This window comes from Porites lutea, chromosome 13 (genome assembly GCF_958299795.1).
Source record: "Porites lutea chromosome 13, jaPorLute2.1, whole genome shotgun sequence".
In the NCBI taxonomy this organism is placed as follows: domain Eukaryota; kingdom Metazoa; phylum Cnidaria; class Anthozoa; order Scleractinia; family Poritidae; genus Porites; species Porites lutea.
The window spans coordinates 14,586,885-14,609,990 of NC_133213.1; the positions used below are offsets into that span (position 1 = coordinate 14,586,885).

General features: G+C 39.1%; 1 protein-coding gene and 2 pseudogenes across 1 annotated transcript; 2 read left to right on the forward strand and 1 right to left on the reverse strand.

The window, feature by feature from the left end:
* Positions 1–6,605: 6,605 nt before the first annotated feature.
* LOC140923589 (uncharacterized) lies at positions 6,606–9,289 on the forward strand (annotated as a pseudogene).
* A 644-nt stretch (positions 9,290–9,933) lies between these two features.
* Positions 9,934–11,658, reverse strand: LOC140923723 (uncharacterized; annotated as a pseudogene).
* Positions 11,659–15,072: 3,414 nt separating this feature from the next.
* Positions 15,073–17,351, forward strand: LOC140922403 (uncharacterized). The gene is made up of 5 exons (XM_073372389.1): positions 15,073–15,146; positions 15,810–15,889; positions 15,967–16,019; positions 16,785–16,830; positions 17,116–17,351. Exons 1-5 carry the CDS (start codon positions 15,073–15,075, stop codon positions 17,349–17,351), a joined length of 489 nt encoding a protein of 162 aa, XP_073228490.1.
* The last annotated feature ends 5,755 nt before the right edge of the window (positions 17,352–23,106 follow it).

A 23,106-nucleotide genomic window follows, 5' to 3' on the forward strand; every position in this document is an offset into this window, starting at 1 on the left:
CTCCCTAGGGCTTTCCACAAGTTGCTCGGCAACTTTTTTGCAACTTCTAGTATTTCGAGCGACTTTTTTCGTTTCAAGCAACTTTTTGTATAATTTCTGAGCAATTTCTCTCACTAGTTTTTTTTCCAATTCTGAGATATTTGAGCAGCTCTTAGTGCTTAAATTGGCCTTGCTTCCATATTGCACAGTGTTTTAGTAGACAACTTATGAATTTCCTATGAAAAAGGAGCCAGATCCTCACCCCTTGGGGGCTGGTGATGAGCGCAAGATGCAGCCGAGCTGCTAGGTCAGAGGTTTTTTTGAACAAAAAGGCAAAATGGGGGACTTCGATTCACACTTGACTGACACGAGTGTCTGAGGTGAAGAATGTCATTGAACAATTTTAATGGCTCATACTAGAATTTTTACAAGATTAATATGAATATTGATGTGTAGTCTTTACTCCTACATTTTTGGTTTTAATTGTGGTTTACCGGCTCCTGAAGGCGGACAGAGTTATCTAGCAACGCTAATTACGCCGCGAAATTGCACAAAATTACGTTTTTATACTCTACCAGGAGCCATATATGTCTAAATTGGGGTAGTAGACCGTAACCGTAAAGGTATCCAGGTAACTGGATACCTTTTTCAGGGCTGATGGGGTTGACTTCATCGAAATATCAGGGGCACCCAACGAGAAGATAGTTCAAAACCACTTAAACATAGCATTGTTAAACGTATTTTAGTAAATTATAGGGATCAAAAGTTACCTTTTCGAAAATTTCAGCCAGAACAAAGGCTCACGAAAAATTCTAGGTGAAATTTTAAGGGTAAGAATCCGTTAAAAATAGGCAATTATACCATCTTTTAGATGTTCGAAAATCCTAGGAGAGGCCGACAAGCAAGAAACTTTACAACAAATGTTCCGAAAATTCTAGATCGCAAATCGTCTTTCGAACAGATATTTTCCGAAAATTGTCGTTGGGTGCACCTGAAATATATATCATAGCCATTAAATGTGCTAGTTTTAGCACATTTTGTGCCATCTTGTATGACTCGCTCGCGCATTTTTTGCAACAGCGCCGTGGAAAAGATTAACGAACGAAATGGCGTTGGAAATTACCTCCTTAGGAGATGGATAAATTCCATTTCTGTCATTACTGCCTCCTCTGAATTTAAGGCAAGACCTTGACAATTTCTCTAAATGTGAGGACTGCTTTGTTAAACGCCGTAGTGAGAGTGTTTTTGACAAATCCAGTGACGAAGAGACGTAGGAGATGTCAATTCGTTCACAGCTACACCAGTAAACAAAAAGGAACCTAGTGGCTGCAAACTTCCAGGTGTGCGACTTCTATCAATGATCAATATGATGGAAGAGGTACCGACTCGAGTTAACACTCGGACCCCTTTTACAAATTTTTGAACGGCCAAAAACTTGCACGGATCCGCCTTTTCTTTACATGCGACCCGCGGAACCGTAAAGTTTTTGAGCTGCGAACAGTACTGTAATCTGTAAGAGAATTTGCGCATTCCCTCTAAACGTGGCGTTTATCTTGTGTGGACCGTGCAAAGAGCATTCTGAAAAAGAAGTGACGGCACAAAAAACAATGAGTGGAAGGGGTACAGAGTGAGAGTCGTAAGAACTCCTTTAATGGTACTTTTTAACAAAAGCTCCTTCCAGATCCTTCCGGTAAACCAGATACTATTGGTAAACGCTATGAATGGCTTATTTTGACAGCTCTTGTGAACATTCGAAGGTCTATTACCTTATGGAAATACGAAGTGACAGCGATGAGATCATCAGTTAGAACGCTTACTTTCAAAAAAGTACTTCGTCCGCTGGCTCTCTTGGCCGCTTTGCGGCCTAAAATGCCCGCTCCGCACACTGATTCAACTACATGTACTATGTTTATTTTAATAAACAGTTGGTAATAAAAATTATTGCAAATTTTACAGCAAGCAATATCCACTGCCCGCAGTTAGCCAGCACGCTTCGAAACTCGCGAGTTTGATATATAGCAAGTCTAGCTAGCTCGCATGAGAGCAAAGTTAAGTCATTCAGTGATTCATAAAGAGACAAAATAGATCTTTAATATTATCTACATTCACGGGACACCTCGAAATGGGGAGGGAATGAAGCAATGCCAGTTAATCACCAATTAACCTGCGATTAGGCGTTCTTCTTGCTTTTTCCTTTGAAAGAAAAACAAGCTAAATCCAACTAAAAGAAGTAATTGAAGAAGAAATAAGACTGTAGGTCGCTGATAAGCTGGTTTGTTTGTTTGTTTGTTTGTTTTTTTTTATCTTATTGGTAATCAGGAGCCCATAGGCTCCTGGTAATAGTTCGTAATACCCCAAGTTCGATAAAAATAATTCTAACATGAATCCGTGGCTTTCTGGTTACATTTCTATGTTAGGTTTGGTTTTCTATGTGCTCGTGGAAAATTTGCAATTTTTGTCCGTATGTTTAGATATCGAACGCAGCTACTAGTGCCAGTCCCTCCTGAGTGCTGAATTTTCAAGATGGCGTCGCTTTGTTATTTTCTAGTTTCATCCCGTTGTTCAGTACTTTTTGCCCTTTGAACATGTAACCTAGGCAGTATTTCGAGCTTTTTGATATTTCCTCCAGCTGCTGAACATACTTTACAGCGAAATATGAAAGAAAATTCACGAAGAGGACTTAAAACAAACACGAAGGGATCGGCCTGTTTGCAAGAAAAAGCTTGGAAACTATAACAAATGTGAGTTTTCTAATTTCTTTCTGTTTCAATGGCCCAAAATGATTATTAGTGTTTTGGTTACATGAATGATAGTAGACTGCAATTTGACTGTCAGAGTTGTTCTGTCGTTTTAGTTGTGCGCTGTAGATCAATTCAAAAATGCCCGATTTTTTGCTCGTTTGCAGACACTGAATTTAGGTTAGATGAAATAAGAAAATTCTAGTCTTGTCCGTGGGTGCTTAACAATTCTTATGGTTTCAGAAAGTAGTTCTATGATGTGCTGTATCGCATACAAAAAATAAACTCTGCTCGTTAAATTTTGAGGGTTCTGTGAGTTTCAGAAAATGGTGAAAATTTGCTTATAAAAATGGCGTCCGAGGGTATCGAATAAAGTGATGCTCGTATCTCTAATACAAGAGCAGTGAAGAACCTATGTTTATTATATTTGTCCATTACTGCACATAACCTATCTATGATGTTAGTATGAACTTATTCTGTTGACCCCCTTCCGTTGACATTTTTAAGATTTTGCCCGGTTTTCTCTGACAACCACTCTTAAGTGGCAGGATACGAACGTTTGATGGCAGAAAATGAACAAACAAACAAGTAAAGAAAATGGCAAAAGAGAAGGAGAATCGAGAAATATGTGTCATAATGTGTCTGCTGGGAACTTACTTAAACACCCTTTCTAGTTTTTGCTATTAGCTTTTGAGGATGTTAATACTTATCGGGAAACCGTGCAATAAAAGTTCATCATGTTTTCAGTTAGAAAGATTACTTCTTTTGTCTTGTGTTCACAAGACAAAAAATTTAAAATTTGGTTTTTGCCACTTTAGAGACAAAATGGATCGTGGTGAAAGATATAAAACGTGTTTTTTTTCCTCCCGTCATTGACGTTGACATGCCTTAATCAGCATTACGAAATTCCTAAATGGATTACAGTGGAACCTCCATATTAAGAAGGGCCAAAGGACAGGCAAAATGTGTTCGCTATCTGACGACGTTTCGTTACATCGAGGGTAATCCACTGTACTAGATGATCGAAAAAGCGATGAAAGATAACTAAATGAAAAGAGTTATGTACAAAATAAATCATTTTCTTTTCTTATGAGATTGACTGGTATGAAGAATGAAGGAGAAACACACGTCAACTTGCGTGAGGTTAGCCGATTTAAAACCTAGATCCTTTCACATTCGCAACCTGAAAGAAGTGATTTTTTCCCCTGTTATACAAATCCCTATATTGGAACGTTACGCAACATTGCCCATGGTCAAATTTCGAGCAGGAAAACCTGTGATTCAACTTTTAAAAAAATTAATAATGACTGCCCTTCGGGAGCCTTTGAAATATTATGATTGTTATGACAGTTGTCATTAATATGACAGTTGCGCTGTTCATTGGTCAAGAGATAAAGAGGACCAGCATAAAACTGTTTTCAATTAAGTCTGATTAAAGTAAGATGATTTTTTTCAAAGGGGAAAAAATAATGCATGTTTCATTATAGTTTTTAGGCAAAATTTGTCAGCTTCTAATTTCCCATGCTAAATAAAAACTAATTAGTTTTTATTTAGCATGGAAAATTAGAAGCTGACAAATTTTGCCTAAAAACTATAATGAAACATGCATTAAACGAACGAAAAGAGTTTTTATAACATGGCGCGCGTGCTTGCCCTATATAAGTCCTATTGAGTCGCTATGAACAAAATCTTTATTTACGCACGCCCGTGCGTAAATAAGATGACGTGAGCATTTTTTTTTTTACCTGCCTGCAAAGTTGTCGTCTTTTAAAATGCAGTGCAGTTTTCCTTCTCTTTAAAATATGGAAGAAACCAGCGAAGAACTGCCCAATTTTTCTATAGGCATTGAACATTTAGGTCCTGATCCAACAAGCAGCAAAAATAAAGCCGAATTAAACAAAACTCGCAAGTTGCGGTGCGTTTCGCAAATTTGTCGGAAGACCAGCTGTAGCAAATTTTGGCCGAAAGACATTCGTTGAGAACAGAACAGACACCAACTGGTCATCAACAACATTTAAAGGTAAAATTTCCGTTGTTATTGTTATTTTTAAATTTGTTATGCACTTTTGTTATCTCCAGACAATCCGACTGAAGCGGGAAAATTTCTCTCGCAATAACAACACAAATTACACAAGAAGACATAAATTTATTACTCACAAAAAACAACTGCTGCCAGGTCTTCTCTCGTAATGACCAGCCAATGTTCGTAAATGAATGTAAGTTTAAGAAGGATGACAGTCGCCTTCGCCAAAAACATGTTTTCTGGATTTCGCCGAGCAAAACGTAAACATCTTTTCAGCAAATCCAAACCATACTCCACGACTTCTTACGAACATGTTAGTATTTCAACTTTAGGTGAACCTTAAGACTCTTGTACCTTTGTTTCTGCTTAGTTTCCATTGATCGTTAACGAATAAGGAAGCAAATTTTCTCTCTCACTTTTACAGAAAGAATATTTTCATTCAAAGTAGACGATTGTGGCGTGTTTGTAATCAGCCAATAGAACCGTTTGTTATTGTGTCGCGCGTTGCGAGAATTTTGCAGTTGATCAAAAAGCAAGCATTTTTGTCAGCTATGTTATAAAAGAATTTGCTCATGCTTTTAGCTGTGCGTATATCGAGTTATGGATGCACTTGGGAAGTTTGGAGAGCACTCAAGAAGCTAGAGTTGCACTCGGCTATCGCCTCGTGCAACTCTTACGCATCTTTCGTGCTCTCCAAACTTCCCGCGTGCATCCATAACTCGATATACGCACGCTAAGCATGAACAAATTCTTAACTTTTCTTAGTCTTTATAAATCGTGACACAAAATTGACTGTTGGCTGGTTGCTCACTAGGTAGTCCAACACCAAACAGGGGAAGAGTTTTCCACCGCTGGAACGCTATGATATTCAGAAAGAGTTTCGAAAAATTAAGCGACAAGAAATGGAAGTACAACAGAAAAATTTTACCTTGACATAAAAATATATAAATAATTTTGCCGAACAGTGTTGTTGGAGGTCATATCGAAACTTCTATGTTTCTTACGCCATTCAGTATATTTCAAGAATTGTAAATTTAACACGTGTTCTACCATGGCCAATAATTAATATAGGTGCAACCAGACAATTACGTCGAGATAGCCTGCGTTGCAGCCGGCCCACGCATTAGGGACCTTAAGATCCGATGACAGCGACGGCAGAGAAAACGTCGCTGAAAAAGTGAATTCGCGTTCTTTCAATCTTCATCGCGATTACTCAAGTCACTAACTTTGTCAAATGTAGGCGAACCCTCCTAAAGTTGAATTCCTAAGAACCATATTCAAGTTCAGAAAGAGAGAGGAAATTTCATCGTCGCTTGCGTACTTCCTTTGTATGACCCTCTGTACATCGTGAAATTAGGCATTTTCACGTCGTAGTCGTGCAGTGACGGCAAAGAAATATGCAAAAAAGCGTGATGCACGTGCAAAATTGTTGTTTTGCTAATTAAGCCTATACATGCATCAGGAGTTCTGGACTTCCTGTTGGATCGCACGGCATTGTGGGTAGGCGGGCTCAGAAAAGCGGGCATTAACTTACAGCTTCGCCATATTGGATTACACGTGCAGGAATATAGAAAATACAGTTGGACTGAGATAAGTGGGCATCAAATCCTTGTTTGGTCGCCATCTCTGCTTGTTTGAAGTTGTTTTGCTTGATTTATTACCCTTTGTATTCACAATCGAATCGAAACGAGACTCACTTACAGAAACTCCAGTGACAAGGCCAAACAGGTAAGGAGGCGTATTCCTGTTCCGTTTTGTTTTTATCTCCTAACTAAATGAATGGACAGAAGTTGGAGCAGAGGTGAAGCTCTGATAGTTGAATACGTTTTAACTTTTTATTTATTTTGTTATAATGTAGGTGTGATATGAGTCGTGAAGAGCTGCCTTTCGAGGTTATCCAGACATGGAAACCTGAGCAACTGAAAGAGTTCTGTCGCAAGCGAGACTTGAAGGTTTCAGGAACCAAAGCTGAACTTGTAGCCCGCGTATTTGCCGCGTTAGAAATGAGCATTTCCATCAAGCCAACTGCTCTGGAACGAATTGCTACTACCGAAAAAGAGAAGGCAAAATTACTCATAATGCCAAACGGGACCTCAGTTCCAGATCCTTTGAAACTGAAGGATGGCTGGGTGAAGGAAAGCGAGAACATGACTTCTTGGCTGCCGATATACCTGAGTGATATAACATTGTTTTTGATGATTGATCACCCAGGGAAGGATGTTGACTTCCACAAACGCGTCCTAAATGAATACAAAGAAGAAAAGGCGTATCGTTTGTTTGACTCTGGCTGGTTGAAAAGAGATATCATATCATAAAATCACGGATGACTCGGAATATTGCTTTTTAAAAGCAAAATGCACTCATTCCATGAAAATATCGGATACACCGCATTCTGCATGGATTTGTGCGAACAAGAATAATGGCTTTATAGTCAATGCCTACTGTACATGTGTTGCTGGGTTTGTATTACCAAGACCGATAAAAGTGAACATAAATTAGTATTAATTTGTAGGGTCAAACCCTATTTTTCATCTCATTTCATGGTTTCATGTTACTGGTGTGATGGTGCTATATGGTGGTAGGGACTCAACCATGGAATTAAAAAGGGTACAAGCTCCTTGAAACTAAGAGAGAGTCATGGTATAGTATAAACCAACTAGTGGTCTATTACAAATCCTTCATTCTGATTGAGTGAGCAACTAATGGCCTATTAATGATAGGCCGTGCCTGGCAAAACCACCTGCTTTCTTGCAATTTGATTTTTTTTCAACACAAAATAATGGTATCCACACTCACAAAACAGATTAACTTGTTGGTCTATACTAAAACAATTAGAATTTGCATCTTTTTGTGGTATTGGCCTCTGGCCCTGTGGTGCATTTGTCATATAGCACATTCTGACTTGTGGTCTAATTATTAAATAATTGGGAGATGAATTTCACAAAACTAGGAGCAGGGCAATATTATTCTTGAGCCCCCCAACAGTGTTGAGGTTTTTAGATGCTACATGATTATTTTCATTCCCTTTTTTATAATTTCAGAATGAGCAGCTCTTGTATTCACATCACAGCATTGCTGTTTAGAGTTGAGGCTGCTAATAGAAGTGGAATGACCAACCCAGCTTGCACATCAAGACAATGTGTGTGGAATGTCCCATCAGAAAAGACAGTTATCAAGCCAACAAAGATTGCTGACATGAATTGGAAGTCATCAAAACTAAATAAAGGTAACTAAGTAAGATATAGTAAACATAGGACATAGGAATCACTGCTATTGGAGAAATGCTGAAAAATAAATATGCTAAACTATTTTGCAAACAAGGCTGAACTTCATTCATGCAGCATCACGATACAGGGTCCCTGTCATATTATATTGTTTTCTTGAGAACCCACCAGACCAACTGTAGACAGCAGGCGTAGCCTCTTTCAGCCGGTAGAAAAAAAGAGGGCTCTGGATGACAGTGAGAGAAGGAGAAGTTTCTACGAGAATTTAAAGGATACATTTCCAGACTCCTGTTTTGTGTTGATGGGTCAAGCTGAATGCACACCAGAGCCACTACAACCAATATCCACTCCTAGAGAAAGTGACATACTCTCCACTGATGAAATTGATGCTATAGAGGAAATAACTGTTGGTCCGACTGAAAATGAGGCTTGGCACCAGCAAAGGTAGGGCAGAATAACTGCCTCAAATGTTTACAGGGCATTGACTAAAGTAAAATCAGTGAGTCAAGCTGAATGCACACCAGAGCCACTGCAGCCAATATCTACTCCTAGAAACAGTAACATACTCTCCAGTGATGAAATTGATGCTATAGAGAAAATAACTGTTGGCCAGGCTGGTAATGAGGCTTGACACCAGCAAAGGGAGGGCAGAATAACTGCCTCAAACTTTTATAGAGTATTCACTAAAGTAGAATCAATGAAAGTCAATGAAGAAAATAGTGCCGATAAACTTGTTGATAGCTTATTGGGAAAAGCTAAACCACCTACAAATTTACCAGCTCTTAAATATGGCAGAGATATGGAGCCCATTGCAGTTAAGGAATTCATCAAATACTTCAAAAAACACCACAAGGATGTTAGGTATAGAGAATGTGGTATCTTTATTGATAAAACTAATTAAACAGTACTTGGGAGCATCCCCAGACTTACTGATAGAGTGCTCTTGTTGTGGGGAAGCAGTAGTAGAGATCAAGAACCCTTTTAGCATTGCCAATGAAATTCACTCAGCAGATAATCTGTCATACTTATGTATGTGTAATGGACAAGTAGCTTTAAAGCAGCAGCATCAGTACTTTGCACAGGTCCAGGGTGAGATGGCCATAACAAAGAGGCAATTGGGCTATTTCTTTGTATACACACAAAAGGGCTATCACTTGGAAACAATCAGATTTAATGCCACATACTGGCATAGGCTTGAAGAAAATCTAACCTGGTTTTATAGTAATTGTCTTTCACCAGCCCTGAAACTACTGCGAAAATAAATTGTTTAAAAAAATACCTAGAAAATGGATCTGACTGATTATATAAACAGGCAATCATATTTCCATGGAGCCCGCACAATATAATTGAACAACTACATGTATTATTGTATTAGTCATTGCTTTATTTGATCCTTGATATCTAATGTCAAAAGTATAAAACATTCATCAAGTTGTTAATAAAAAAATTTATTCCTACACTGATTACACTGGTCTTATTAAGACATCAACATAAATTTTGTATTACTGGGGTAGCCAGGGTTTTGTCAAAAGGGGGTCAAAGGGGCCCAAGGCTTAAAAGGGAGAGGCCCGAGCTTTTTCTGGACTTGATTGTCCCATATATTTACTATATATTACTTTTCAGAGAGGTGGGCCAGGCCCTTTAGTCCCCCCCTGGCTAAGCCCCTGTTTATGCATATTTGTGGTAATGTCATCCTACCAGTGCAAGGAAATCAGTTTCCCTAAACCTGTGAACATACCATTGATATCTTGAATTGTGTTATTCCAGAAGAGGCAGAAAAAGCCCATACCCAAACCATGGAGGGAATTATTTTTCAAACGATCCCCCAACCCCTAAGGAATTTCCAAATGAAAAGTGCAGTAGTGTTTTTATGGATGTTTACCTCCTATAAAACAGGTGGCAAATTGACCCCCCCCCCCCTGGAATTTCCAATTTCCCCCCATAGTGGGGGTATGGATTTTCTCGTGAATTACACATTTGACTCGATATCTTGTGCCAAAAATAACGTGTTACTTGCAAAGAGGCTTGTACAAATTGCATAATGCAGCACAGACAATAATAATGTTATCAAGATTACCAATAAGAGAGATGGGCAGTTCGTTCTTGATTATACGGAATGTTTTCAGCCGCCTGATGGCCTGTTCTACAAAAATGCGTAGATTAGCTATTGTTTTAGTTTTCTGTACATCAGCTTTCGTGAACTGTTCTTGTCCACGTTTCCCTGGCGGAATAAAAAGGTCAGCTCTGTGAAGCAAAAGATCCTCTGCAATAGTGAATCCACGATCCGCCATTACTGCATCATATGGCTCAAGGATGTTATAAAACTCTGATTCCCTTGTTAAATGGACATCTGAGGTGTGCCCACCCCATGCCTCGGAGATGAAGTTGAAGGCCCCATTTGGGGTGATTGAAACTAGGATTTTTGCAGTATTGTGGTGCTTATAATCTGACCACGTTGATGCTCTGATTACAGGGTTGCTTGGGGTCTCTATAAAAATTTCAGTGCAGTCTATTATATGGCGCACCTTGCAGTATCCTGGTTTTTTGAACTTCTTTGGCAGTGTTTTCTTAACAACTTCCATACTAGGATTGTATATTAGGCATTTCAGTTCATTAGCCAAAATTTTGACCCATGTGTTGAAAATAGTTGATACGGTACTTCGTGAAATTCCAAATCTTTGTGCAAGGTCTGCATTGGTGGATCCCAAACGGAGTTTCATTAGTGTTAAAAGAAACTCGTCCTTTTGAGAAAGAGCCCGGTTTGGTCCAAATTTTTTGGGTGATTTCCTAAAGTTCCTGCCTTTTCTGGATGTTTTCTTAGGGCCACTCCAATATCTCACTTTTTTTATAGATCCTTTGACAGAGTCAAATAATTTGTGAAAGGCAGGCTTTGATGGGATACCAGTCAGTAAATTTACAGTCTGGTCATTTCTCAGATCTGAATGCTTCAATCCCTTATCCTGTTTGGCTACAATTTGAACTTCCAGAAACTTCACTTTTTCACTTAGCTCCTGTATTTTCTGTGAAAGTTCCACGATTTTTTTGTCTTTGTCTTGTCTGCTTTTCAAGCAACATGTGTTCATGCAAAAATTCGAATTTTCATTAATTTCATACCAGCCATAGACATAGCAATGGTCATGAATTACGGATGCTCTGTCTATGTCAACACAATCATTGACAGAAGTAGAGGGCTCAGGGTCTTGGAGCTCAACATCATCACAAGCCAGGTTGTCAGCTGAGTGGTCAAGAACAGGTACTGGTATTTCATCGCTGCATGTATCTAGCTTAGCTCGTTTTCTGGATCTTACTGCAAGAGAGTTATCCCGTGGCGTTGGTGGTGGGCGTTTGGAGGCTCTCGTTTTCTTGCTGTGACCAAGTTGTAAAGCTGGGTCTGGGTTTTCAGCCGTTGGTTCACCGTCAACGAAGTGTAGATTACAAACTCTTTAATCCTTGTTAGGCATCCAAAGAGCCCCATTCAAACTGTTCCTGCTTATATTTTTTGCCCATTGTAATCGGCGAACTGGGTTCTTCTTTTCTGTCGGGACGGGAATAATTTAAAGGGTGGCTGGCAGTCACACATGCTTGAACCTTTGTTACAACCATGATGCTCACAGGTCTTCGCCGCCCACTTCCGAAGCCTCTGTCCACTGTTGGGAAAGCCTAGGACCACACAGTTTCTGTGGCCGAATCCCATGGACAAAGTTAATCTACATTAAAACAAAAGAAATACGACATAAGTCTGAGTATAAAATAAGCAAAAATCATACTCGTACCATCTCAAATCGACTACACTCTGCAGCCTAAAATCTTTAGAAGATAAAAAAAAAAAACGGAACAGAAATACGACTCCTTACCTGTTTTGGCCTTGTCACTGGAGTTTCTGTAAGTGAGTCTCGTTTCGATTCGATTGTGAATACAAAGGGTAATAAATCAAGCGAAACAACTTCAAACAAGCAGAGATGGCGACCAAACAAGGATTTGATGCCCACTTATCTCAGTCCAACTGTATTTTCTATATTCCTGCACGTGTAATCCAATATGGCGAAGCTGCAAGTTAATGCCCGCTTTTCTGAGCCCGCCTACCCACAATGCCGTGCGATCCAACAGGAAGTCCAGAACTCCTGATGCATGTATTGCTTTTGTGGCGTTCCCGTTGCCGTCGCCGTCGTCGGATCGTAAGGTCCCTTTTCGACGCGGGCTAACGTCGACGAGAGGGTATTTATTAGTTGACCACAATACCTTTTGAAGACTTTAATTATCGGCAACGTTTTTCAAAAAGAAAGGAAGATAAACAGGTGAGCCTTCCACCTTGATATTAATATTGCGCAAATTAACATACTAAACTGACATGATCAAATGCACTGACAATACTATTACTAACAAACCAGACTAAAAATAAATATATATCAGTTGAATATATTGAATAATTACATGCACAATAAATAAGTAAATGCTAACTTGCTTAGTTCATTTTGTACGAGATAAATCTCAGGGTGCGTTCTTTTTAGGATCACAATCGGACTTTTGATCTCAGACCATATGGATTCTCCTGCTTAACCAAAAAGGGGTAATCTGAAAAATGAACATTTGCCATGACAACTGCACATCCTCTTGCTCCTCGTGATGAAAAAAAATAAAAAACAACAGCAAACTGATCCTCAGGGCGAAGAGAAATGGGAAAAGCAACATCGTATTAATCAATGTATGAAGACGTTTTTTTCCAAGAGGGAACGGTGACGATTTACACAACTATCAGTTTATTTATGAATTAATTTGAAACTTCTCGTACGGTAAATCGTTCTAAGATTTGTAGCTTTTTTTTTCAGAATTTAATTTTACTACTTTAGCATGAGGTGTCATGATAATTTTAACTGATGCTTGAAAATCCGCTTTTATTAAGAAGTTTATTATTATTGATGTTAGTTTTTCTCGCTGGAAGGAGGGTATAAACCATTTGTGTGTAAGATTATATGTAAAATATCCAAATTCTTTCCTTTTCTGATTGGTCCAAAAAAAAAACGTTTGACATAGTCCTGTCCTGATCGGCTAATGGTTTCATCTGGTCAATTTGTCATATAACTTGGTAGAAATTGTTTTTCATTGTTTTATTATCATTTTGCCATAAAATTAATTAAAAGGAAAAGAGGCAAGGGAGCCCAAGGAAGCCAATAAGGCTTAGCTTGTGAATAGGAACACCTTTAAAAATATGTTATCTGATTAATAAATAAAATACGGACATCGGCAAGTGATTGAGTGATTGAAATAAAACGTAAACGATACCGGTAGTGAACGAACGCCCACCTGTTCACTTGTGGTTTTATATTCAAGGCCATTTATAATACCCCATGCATTGATAATATAACAGTTTTCATTCTTTTCTTATAATGCTCCAGTTGGTACTTTACTGCAGCACAGAAATACACTCGCTATTTTTTGAGAAAAACTGCCGTCAAAACAAAGCCGTGGTTTTGTGTTCCCCGGGTGAGAGATAATGTTATGTAAAATAAGATTTAGTTGATCGGAACGTGCAGACCGCATACAGCTATTTCGAGAAAGGTTGTCAGAAAAAGTGCACTCGACAATCCCGTAAGGCATTGCGGGTGGTTTTGAGTTCTCTGTTCTTCAAAGAATTTTGAAAGAATTGTCACCAAAGGCCATGGAAGTGCGTTTTCGAGTGCTAAAGGAAAGCAACAAAAGTAGGTTCGACAGCTACAGTCGTCAGGAACAGTGTTGATCATATCCCATATTATACCTTTCGAGATTGTCGCGTACACATTTTTTTCCGACAACCTTCCTCGAAATAGCTGTATATGGTAAAGCAATACTCACGCTGACGCCACCTATTAATATAGGGAGCTTTAGCATCGACGACGGCGACGGCGACGGCAGCGAAAACACCACTTTAAAAATGAACTCTTTTTTTTTTTTTGAAACTCTGTCGAGTTTATTCCAATTCGCTGAAAATGTTAAATACAAGCGAATTTTCCTGGAGTTAATTTGGAGACCGCACTCAAGTTTAGAAAGAGAAAGAAAAATTCGTCGTCGCTTGTTTACGCACGTGAAATTAGGCATTTGCACGTCATAGTTGTGCGGTGATGGCAAAGAAATGTACAAAAAAGCGTCTAAAGTCGTTGTTTTGCTAAATAAACCTTTTGGGTTTTTGACGTTCTCTTTGCTGATTTCGTTACTAAAGGTCGCTAACTGATTAGAGAGAATAAGCAAACGGCAAACGTGAACTTGTACCACGCGATCAAGTTTCCCTACTGTTAATTATAACTACACGAAATTCTGTAGATTCACGCCAATTCTATCCATAAGAATTGTTTTAAGCTGTTTTTATCTGCTCATTTCTCTTTCTGAAATTTCTCAACTTTAATCTCACGTTTGCCGTTTGCCGTAAACGCGATGGTCCACATCTCTAGGAATGCCTAATATTAGTATTGAAAGTTAATGGTTCGATCAGAAGCGCCGTTCTTACGACAAAAATTCTTTTGTTTCACTCGTTACAAATTTGCAATTAAACAATGTTTGTAAACAGTGATGTCTCTAATAGCTAAATCGTGTTTTTTTGTTTGCACTCGTAAATGAAAGTTCTGAATTACTTATTAGATAGAACTATAATAGCCAGCCCGAGTTTTATTCCTTATAATTATTAATGTCAACGAACACAAAAAAACGACTAACAACTTACCCTTAAATTTCTCTTTCTATTACATTTTTGTAATATTTCAAATTAAACTACTTATAATAGTTTTATTATGAAAGTTCTTATCCTGTACATTTCTTTCACCCCCACTTTTCGTATAGGGTGTTTTCACTCACCTGGCCAGCAGCTATTGGGCATGTATATTGGAACAAAAGAAAGTTTTTTCTTTTTTTTTTTTATAGATAAAAAGGTTCAACTCCTGCAGTTGTGGCTCGGGATACCAAGATGGTGAATATATAGTTTAGTCATGTAAAAAATGATCTATAACCAAATGGCTTTTCACGTTTTTTGTTGCTGTTGTTTCAGGTATTTAATGTTCGCTCAGCCAAGCCAGTGGTGCCTGAGATTCCCACCACCCCCCCACCCACTCCATTTTACAAGACAACTGAGGGAATAATTACAATGGCGTCTGCTTGCGTAGTAGTGCTGTTAGCGGTTGTTACTGTTTTACTATGGAGAAAGCATGCAAAGAAGAGGTATGACATAAAAACACCTTGACATTTTACCATAAACTGCCCGATATCCGTGGACGGTAGCTTGCCCGGCCTGCGGGGTTACTGAAGATTTTATACGAATTTATAAGAATATGGCCGTTATGCTTGTGATTCTCTTAACTTTAGGCCACTGTTTCCCGGGATTCTCTTCGTTTTTCGGCATTTTGAATAACCATAGACTGGTGTAAAAACTTTTTTAAGGAAGTTGCTTTTCTTGAAAGAGAAAATTAGCTATCTTAGCTAGAAAGACCAATCTTCAAGCAAGTATCAGGAAAAGACAAAATGCAAAACATATCCAATCATCCCCAAAAAAACTTAGCTGGTGTTTTCATTGAGTAGAGCTAGAGGTATAATTACGTCCTAGTTTGGTTTATACATCTATATATTTTTTCAACTTTGTTATTTATAACTGTGAAAGGTTTGAACCCAGGAGTCAATTCAAAAGTAGGTTGATCAAACTCAACCCGGACGATCAAACTCAACCTACTTTTGTTATTTATGTTATCGCTATCGCTCGATCACTACGTCAAGGCCTCGGACCGAGATTACCCCGTAATGATCTCACTTACGGCTAATAAGTAGCATGTATTAATACTACGCGCGGCTACTAAACATTTTGATATTTTCCCCGGCGTTTTCTTGCAGAGTTCGCACGTTAGAATCTCGCGAGCCTCATCTGAGACCAAACAGAGGCTTGGTGACTGGAGAGAAGGGTTTCTACAAAGGTTTGTGTTACTCGTAGGTTTATCGATAACTTCAAAGTATAAGCTCTTAACTCTATTTTTTTCTTTTTTCTCCCAAGGAAAAATCAAACAACATAAGATGATATCACCTATAATGATCGACAATCAAATTGTAAGTAGTTTTCTGTTGTAGCCCCTTTAGGGGAGGGGAGGGACGGGTGAGTAAGAAAACGATAATTCAAGGGTATGGATTTAATTATATAACTGGACATGCCGTCTCTCAGTCTCTATATTAGGGAGCTTGAATCATTTTACGTATCTGGGTAGATCTGGGTAAGTGACCTCCTACCCTTCCCCCAAACCAACATCAACACTTACTTCTCTGCACTGAGGGCAAAATGTTGATTTAGGGGATGGGTAGGTGATCAGTTACCCAGAAACGTATAATGATCCGGGAGCTTAAGCAACGACGACGTCAACGTCAACGAGAACTGCAAAAGAGCAATTGGTTTAGATTGGCAAAACAACAACTTTGCACGTGCGTCACGCTTTTTTGTACATTTCTTTGCCGTCAGTGCACGACTACGACATGAAAATGCCTAATTTTACGTTTTGTGGAGGACGTGAACACAAGACAACGACTTTCTTTTTCTTTTCCTGAACTTTGATGCAGTCTTTTAGAATTCAACTCCAGAAAAATTTGCCAACATTTGACGAAATGAACGAGATGGAATAAGCGCGAGAAAGTTTGAAGCAGCGCGACTTCACTTTTTTAGTGACGTTTTCGTGGCCGTCGCCGTCGTTGTCGCCTAAGCTCCCTCAAACTCAAACAACCTGTTTATTTACCAGTTGTATTGATAATCGTTGGGTGTTTCCCGCTTTTTATTTTAACTCCTCGTCTCTACTGCTCCTTTAAACAAAATTTTTTTTTCTTTAGGCTCCTCCAGGTGGAAAAAGGTTTGACGGCAAAGCTGTTGACCCAGGTAACTGGTTAGCATTATTTAAGAATAACATTAACAGATAAAAGGATTACCCGGCGGACATTGCCTTGGAAATACATGGCAATTGCATCCTTTTACGCTTATTAATTGGCTGCAAAATCTTACACCACCTTCCCAACTAATCCCGAATAAAAACCCAAAACAAAACGAGCGGCGCCTATTTCTTCGAGTTTTAATTGGTTCGTTTGAATTTGTGCGGGCGTCTCGTTTGTTCGACACTTATAGCTGAAGGTAGTTTTAATGTTTTTCATCATCTTTCCTTCATAGTTTCCGGAAAATTATACGCCTTTAACAAAACAACTGGTGAACGCATGTGGATACAGGACATGCGCGATAGTAGAAATGGGCCCCAGTCCTATTACGCCAACCGCAACACGCAATCAAGGTTTAGTGATTCCCAACACAGAGTACAAGACCTACCCCCACCCCGAGCGTCGATAGAGACAGTACACGGGCGAAACAACAGGGCGAATCGTCTGCAGTTGCCAGGGACACCAGAGTAGAAAGAGATTTGCGTGACACTTCTAAAAAGTTGCATAATATTTGAAACTTCGTCACATGTTGAAGAAACACAATAGCGCAGTACTATACTAAATCATTCCGGTGCCGGTTCTCTTAAGGGTGGCTGTCTAGCCTGCAATATTCCTTAGACGCGAGAGTCATTAATTTAAAGTCAAACCTGTAATAAGCCGGGACCTGCATAAAGCATGCAGTCTCCCTCTATTAGGCGGTCACTTTCTTAAGCCCCGAAAAGCATTTTTCTAAATCACTGAAGAACTAACCTGAATTAAGCGGTTACCTGTATTGAGCGCTCGAGGTCACCTTTTCCGTGGTCCCAACGAGTTATCAACGGTCACTTTTTCAAGACTGAACCACACAGAAACACTAGTGAGCACAACATATGCAGGTTTGACTGTATACTAAAGATGTAGGCAAGAGTGGGTGACTTGCTGTCAACTAAAAAATTTCACCTGATGATATAAGATTTTATGGTATGGAGAAACGTATTAACCTTCCTTCCAATCACTCAATCAAGCGAAACCGAGGAGAAAATCCTAAGGAACTAACATTGGAGACCGGTCATTATTTATCGCCGGGGCGGGGGGGGGGGGGGGGAGGATTTGAGGCTAAACAAGGTGAAATTTAGCTCATCCCCTCTTTGAATGTTACTTCACTGAAGTGACCCCCCCGTACAACATTTGATGACTTTCGCGATCCCCCCCCCATGTCTTCATTTTCAAAGCTAGTTCGAGTGGTCCTCCCTCTGCATCCTTCCAAAGTTTTCAGTGATCCCCCCTTTTGGGTTCTGCAGTTACGACTGATCCCCCCTTTTGTTCTTCTAAAAATCAAGTGATCCCCCCAAAATCCTCCCCCCCAGGCGATAAATAATGACCAGTCCCTCAGTTTATAACACAAAGAAATTTCCCACCATTCCAGTTCTTCAAGAATCATAATACTTTTAAAGTATTAATAAAATTTTAATTAGTTTGTCTGTTCTAGCAGAGAACGTTAATATTTTAAAAAATGTCAAATAATTTATGTCATATTTATATGAAGTAATCCAGCCAGGAACATGTAACGATGTACAAAATAATAAACAAGAGTGAATGATGGTGTTGGTTTTGTGGTGTATATACAGCATGGTCATTGCTAAGTGCAATGTCAGTTCGTTATAGCTTTGCGTTAGCTTATTTGTAGTAAATTTATATATATTTCCGGAAAGTGACAAGATTGATTTTTAGGTTAACCCGAAATGAAAACTGAAGCAAAATAAAACCAACTGTTAGAACGCAAGAGACTGTAGAGAAAGAAGCTTTTGTTAGATGATGCGCTGGCGGATTTTTTAGAGGATTTGCGATAGCGATTTGTAACGATCCCGCACTAAGCCGTGAAGTTTTCAACGGAGATGCAACTGAACAGCCACCGTATGAAATTACGCGACTAATTCAGCCTCTATCTCAACAGCTTAAGGTTCTCTTATCTATGGCAAATATGCAAAATCATTTCCAAAAACATCTGGACCTGTACTCTACTTCATAAACAAATTTTTATTCATGAATGATAAACACAATTAACTTTAAGTTTCGATGATCTAAAAAACCGCAATCCAATTTTGATAGCTTTTATGAAAAAGGAATTGTCTACCCTGCCATCTTGGACAGGCGGAACTGACCAATAAAATAGGAGTCGAAAAATTAACTTCCTGCTGCAGCATTACTGCCCAGGCCTCTCTGCGGGATTCCTTCTTTCCATGTGTATAATTTATATATTCTCATGTGTCCTTTAGCTCTTCCTTTTTTCCTGCTCAGACATCAATATTTCCAAATTCCAACTCGATTTGAGTCCAACAGCCACATCTTTGCCAGCCCCAAAACTGTCGAGTCCCGCCACAACCCGTAATTCATGGTCCTTTTTCTTAAAAAAACCATGGCCAATAAGTTTTCTAAACTCTTTCTTAATGTCACTTTTGAAAAAGGCATAGGATAGTGGGTTAATGGCCGAGTTTAAAACCAAGAAAGGAATTTTGTATTGTTTATCTTTACATGATGCATTAGAGTCGGATAACACTACTAGACTACAACGTAAATATATTCCGTAGCAAACAAGAAACACTCCTATCACAATACCCATCAATACTACTGCAGACTTTTTGTGATGGATTTTAAACGACATCTGATGGTTAAAACGTAACTGTTTTGCTAAGGTGCGTGCTGACCTATCATGCCTGCGTACGTGAAATATCACTGATACAAAGCAGGATATTAATACAACGCATGGAAGGAATTCGAAGAAAATTAGATGAAGCCAAAGGAAAATGAGAATAGCTGTTTTGCAAATAATCAAAGTTAGAAACTGAAGGATATTATAGCTAACTGCTAGAACCCAAGAGAAGAAAATAATTCGGAAAATTCGACGGCGAGTCATAAAAGAAATGTATCTTAGAGTATGGACAATGGCAATAAAACGATCCAGTACTAAGCCGCATAGGTTTACAACAGACGTGTTACTAAACAGCAACCGTGTGAAAAACACCCAAGACAGCCAACTTTGAGGCCAGTGGCAGGTGTTTGTAATTTCGCAGAAAAACAGAGAAGGAATAACACTCAAACCAACACAGAAATCCGCCACGGCGAGTGAAACAATAAACGCGTTGGTTTTGGTGCGTAGATTTCGTCTGCTGCACACTAGGAAGATTGTAAATCCATTTCCAGTGATGGTCAGAAATGAAAGAATCCAGCCAAGAATCCAAAACCAGATCTCCATCTTAGCAGTTAAAGGAAGTTCTGTAAAATTATGAGATCACGTGGTTTTATCTTTTTTCAAAACCAGTCAATTACTTCAGATAATTAATATGACGCAAGAGGCCAGATGTTTTAAGTGGATCAATTTTCCAAAAGCCTATTTTTTTAAAGGAATTTCTGGAACTTATCTTTTTCTATGGAAACAGGTTTTCATTCACATGCAACATATTAATTTTAAACTCATTTTTATACAAATAATTAGCTATCAGACCTCCCTTAGCTTACGATCATACTCTATGGTCCCTACTGACATCTCTACGTGTGTCAACAGTTTTGTACTTCTCATACGATGAACTGTTCGAAGATTCGTATCCTTTTTATCGGAATTGAATTTTATTGTTTTTTCAGCGTGATAAATATTTGTCATAATTATTGTAACTGATGTCTGAAAATCCCTTTTAGGAGGTATCAATAGTCTCTGGCGGGAAGGAGGGTTCGATTTATTTGTTTGTCAGAGTACATGTCAAAAATCAATTTTGTTCTGATTGGCTAAATCTGAGATTGGCTCAAGTGAACAAAAGCCCTCGAGCAAATGTATTTCCAGCAGAGAAGGCTAACTTTGGTCAAGCTATGTATCGGTCTCTAGAAAGGTACAGTGCCCAGGCCTCGTTTGCTTGGCCGCGCGTTGATCTGGCCAGGCCACTTCGGCGCGACGACTTTCGGCCTTCTTGGATTATATCCTTCGAGTTTGTCAAAGTCTGCTGGATTCGTTTCTTTAGCTGGGAAAGTTTCATTGGTTTCTATATCTTATGCTAAATCCTATTTCTATACGATCCTAGCATGTTTATTTACCGTTAGGTTGAAGTTTGAATTTCGTGGATTCGTTGTGTTGGAAAGGGTGCAATTATATTGCATGTACATGGCGGCCGAGATGCCATCTCGTGCGTATATACACACTCTGTGATCTTGGTAATTTAAGCAATCTGATTGGTTCGCTATCTGGGACTATTCAACAATATTAACCTCCTAGCGAGTGGATAATGTGTGAGCTCGGTGTTTTTCCCATTTTTCTTTAAAAAGTCGACAAAATCCTAGGGTTGACTTTTTTTAAGGAAGAAAAGACTTTGAAGGATTCAAAACGGCGCTTTTCCATTTACTATAGCTGAGTTCTGTGCTCGATGAATTGTTTACAGCTCCCGTTTATTCGCTTCGCGTAGAAGAAGCCGTTACGAGAACGCAGCGTTTCCTAACAAGAAAATTTGCCCCCAAAATCGAAGTTTATTTATGACAAACAAATTTGAAAGCAAATGTCACGTTTGCAAAAATTCTACGTTTCAAGTAAACAGGAAAAAGAATAACAGTATAGGAAGACGACGTCAGCTCGAGCAACCGAGCCGCCATTTTGTCATCACCTCATGCGAAGAACGACACAACAAACCCCTTTGGCTATAAACTGGGCGAGTCAACTGAAAACAACAAAGCTCTACTTTTCTTCTCAGTAAGGAAATAATTCAAACTTTTAACGGTTCCATTTAAAGGGACAGTGTCCCGATTATGCGCACGCGCGAGCGTCATCTGTTTTTTCTTCAAAAGACAATAGAACTGTCAAATTGACTCGACAAGATTTCCTTCCGGACCGCACCGCCGACAGAGATTTGTTGTTTATATTCTCAAGTAATATTTTAGACTTTCGAAGAAGTCTTTCGTCTTATATAAAAATTTGGCTCGCGGTTCGAAGACTCATCGCGATTTTATCGCTAGCTGGGCCACCTCGCGACCCGAAAATCTCGTTCCGCTCGCTTTAAAAACATATTTTCTAATTTGAAACTCGTGTCAGAGGTCAATCGCTCCAAGTCCAGTAATATCTGCCTGATTTGCTCGCGTTCTAGCCTCAAACGTTTGAAAGACATAAATAAAAATGCAATCTCAACGCTAAGAATCATCACAAAGATTAGTCAAGAATGATATTATGATTCATGTCACTAACGCGTCGTTGCAAAACATTCTGCTCCACGAAGGTCCCCTCCACAAGATCTCCTCAGTCACATCAATGTCTCAACGGTTTCTTTCTTACAGTCTTTATTGTTGCTGTTTCATTTCTGCGTATTCCTTTCACAATTATCTGAGCTTGTATGGAAGCTAGCAGAAGAAATAAGCCTTCAATCGGCATCAAAGTGCTTCCAATCTTTTGGTCCTCCGGCCAACGGCAATAAAAGTAACGCCAAAAAATCCAGATTTTGCCCAAATAAAAACTTAACAGGAACAAAATATCATTGATCTATAATCCTGAGAAGTTTTAGTGTCGTATTGAACCCGGCCAAGCGCGATGCAAACGGATTTTTCAAGATTCTCTTACTCTCCTCGCATCTTTTGATTTCGCGACATCCTGTCCAAAAATCAAAGTTTGGTGCATGCGCAGTAACGGGATACTGTTCCTTTAAGCCACTACCCTGTTGTTTGCAAAGTGACAAACTCGTGAACTGCCATTTTTGAAAATTCTTCAAAGATAATAATAATAATAATAATAATAAGAATAATAATAATAATAATAATAATAATAATAATAATAATAATAATAACAATAACCACCGCGCACGTAGATTCTATTACTTCACAGAGTTCCATCATGGTGCCAGGAGAAAGATCTACGGAGGAGCTAAAGAGGCATCAACAATCACTTAAGAGAGCAAGTGCCAAAGAGAAAATGGATTTCATTGATTCAAGCTTCTCCCCAGGCCTGCTGCGTCTGGTTAATCAATCGAGGGACAAGGGCGCAAGTTCTTGGCTGAATGCGATGCCTCTCGCAGAGGCAGTAGGCAGTATGTCGTAGGCAGTAGGTTTAGCCCTCAACAAGCAAGAGTTCAGAGACTCGTTACGCTTGCGTTATGACTTGCCCTTAGTCGATTTACCAAGTCATTGCTTATGTGGGGATAAATTCACCGTTAGTCACGCCCTCTCTTGTAAAAAGGGGGGGTTTGTAGCGCAGAGACATGACGGTGTACGGAACTTGTTAACG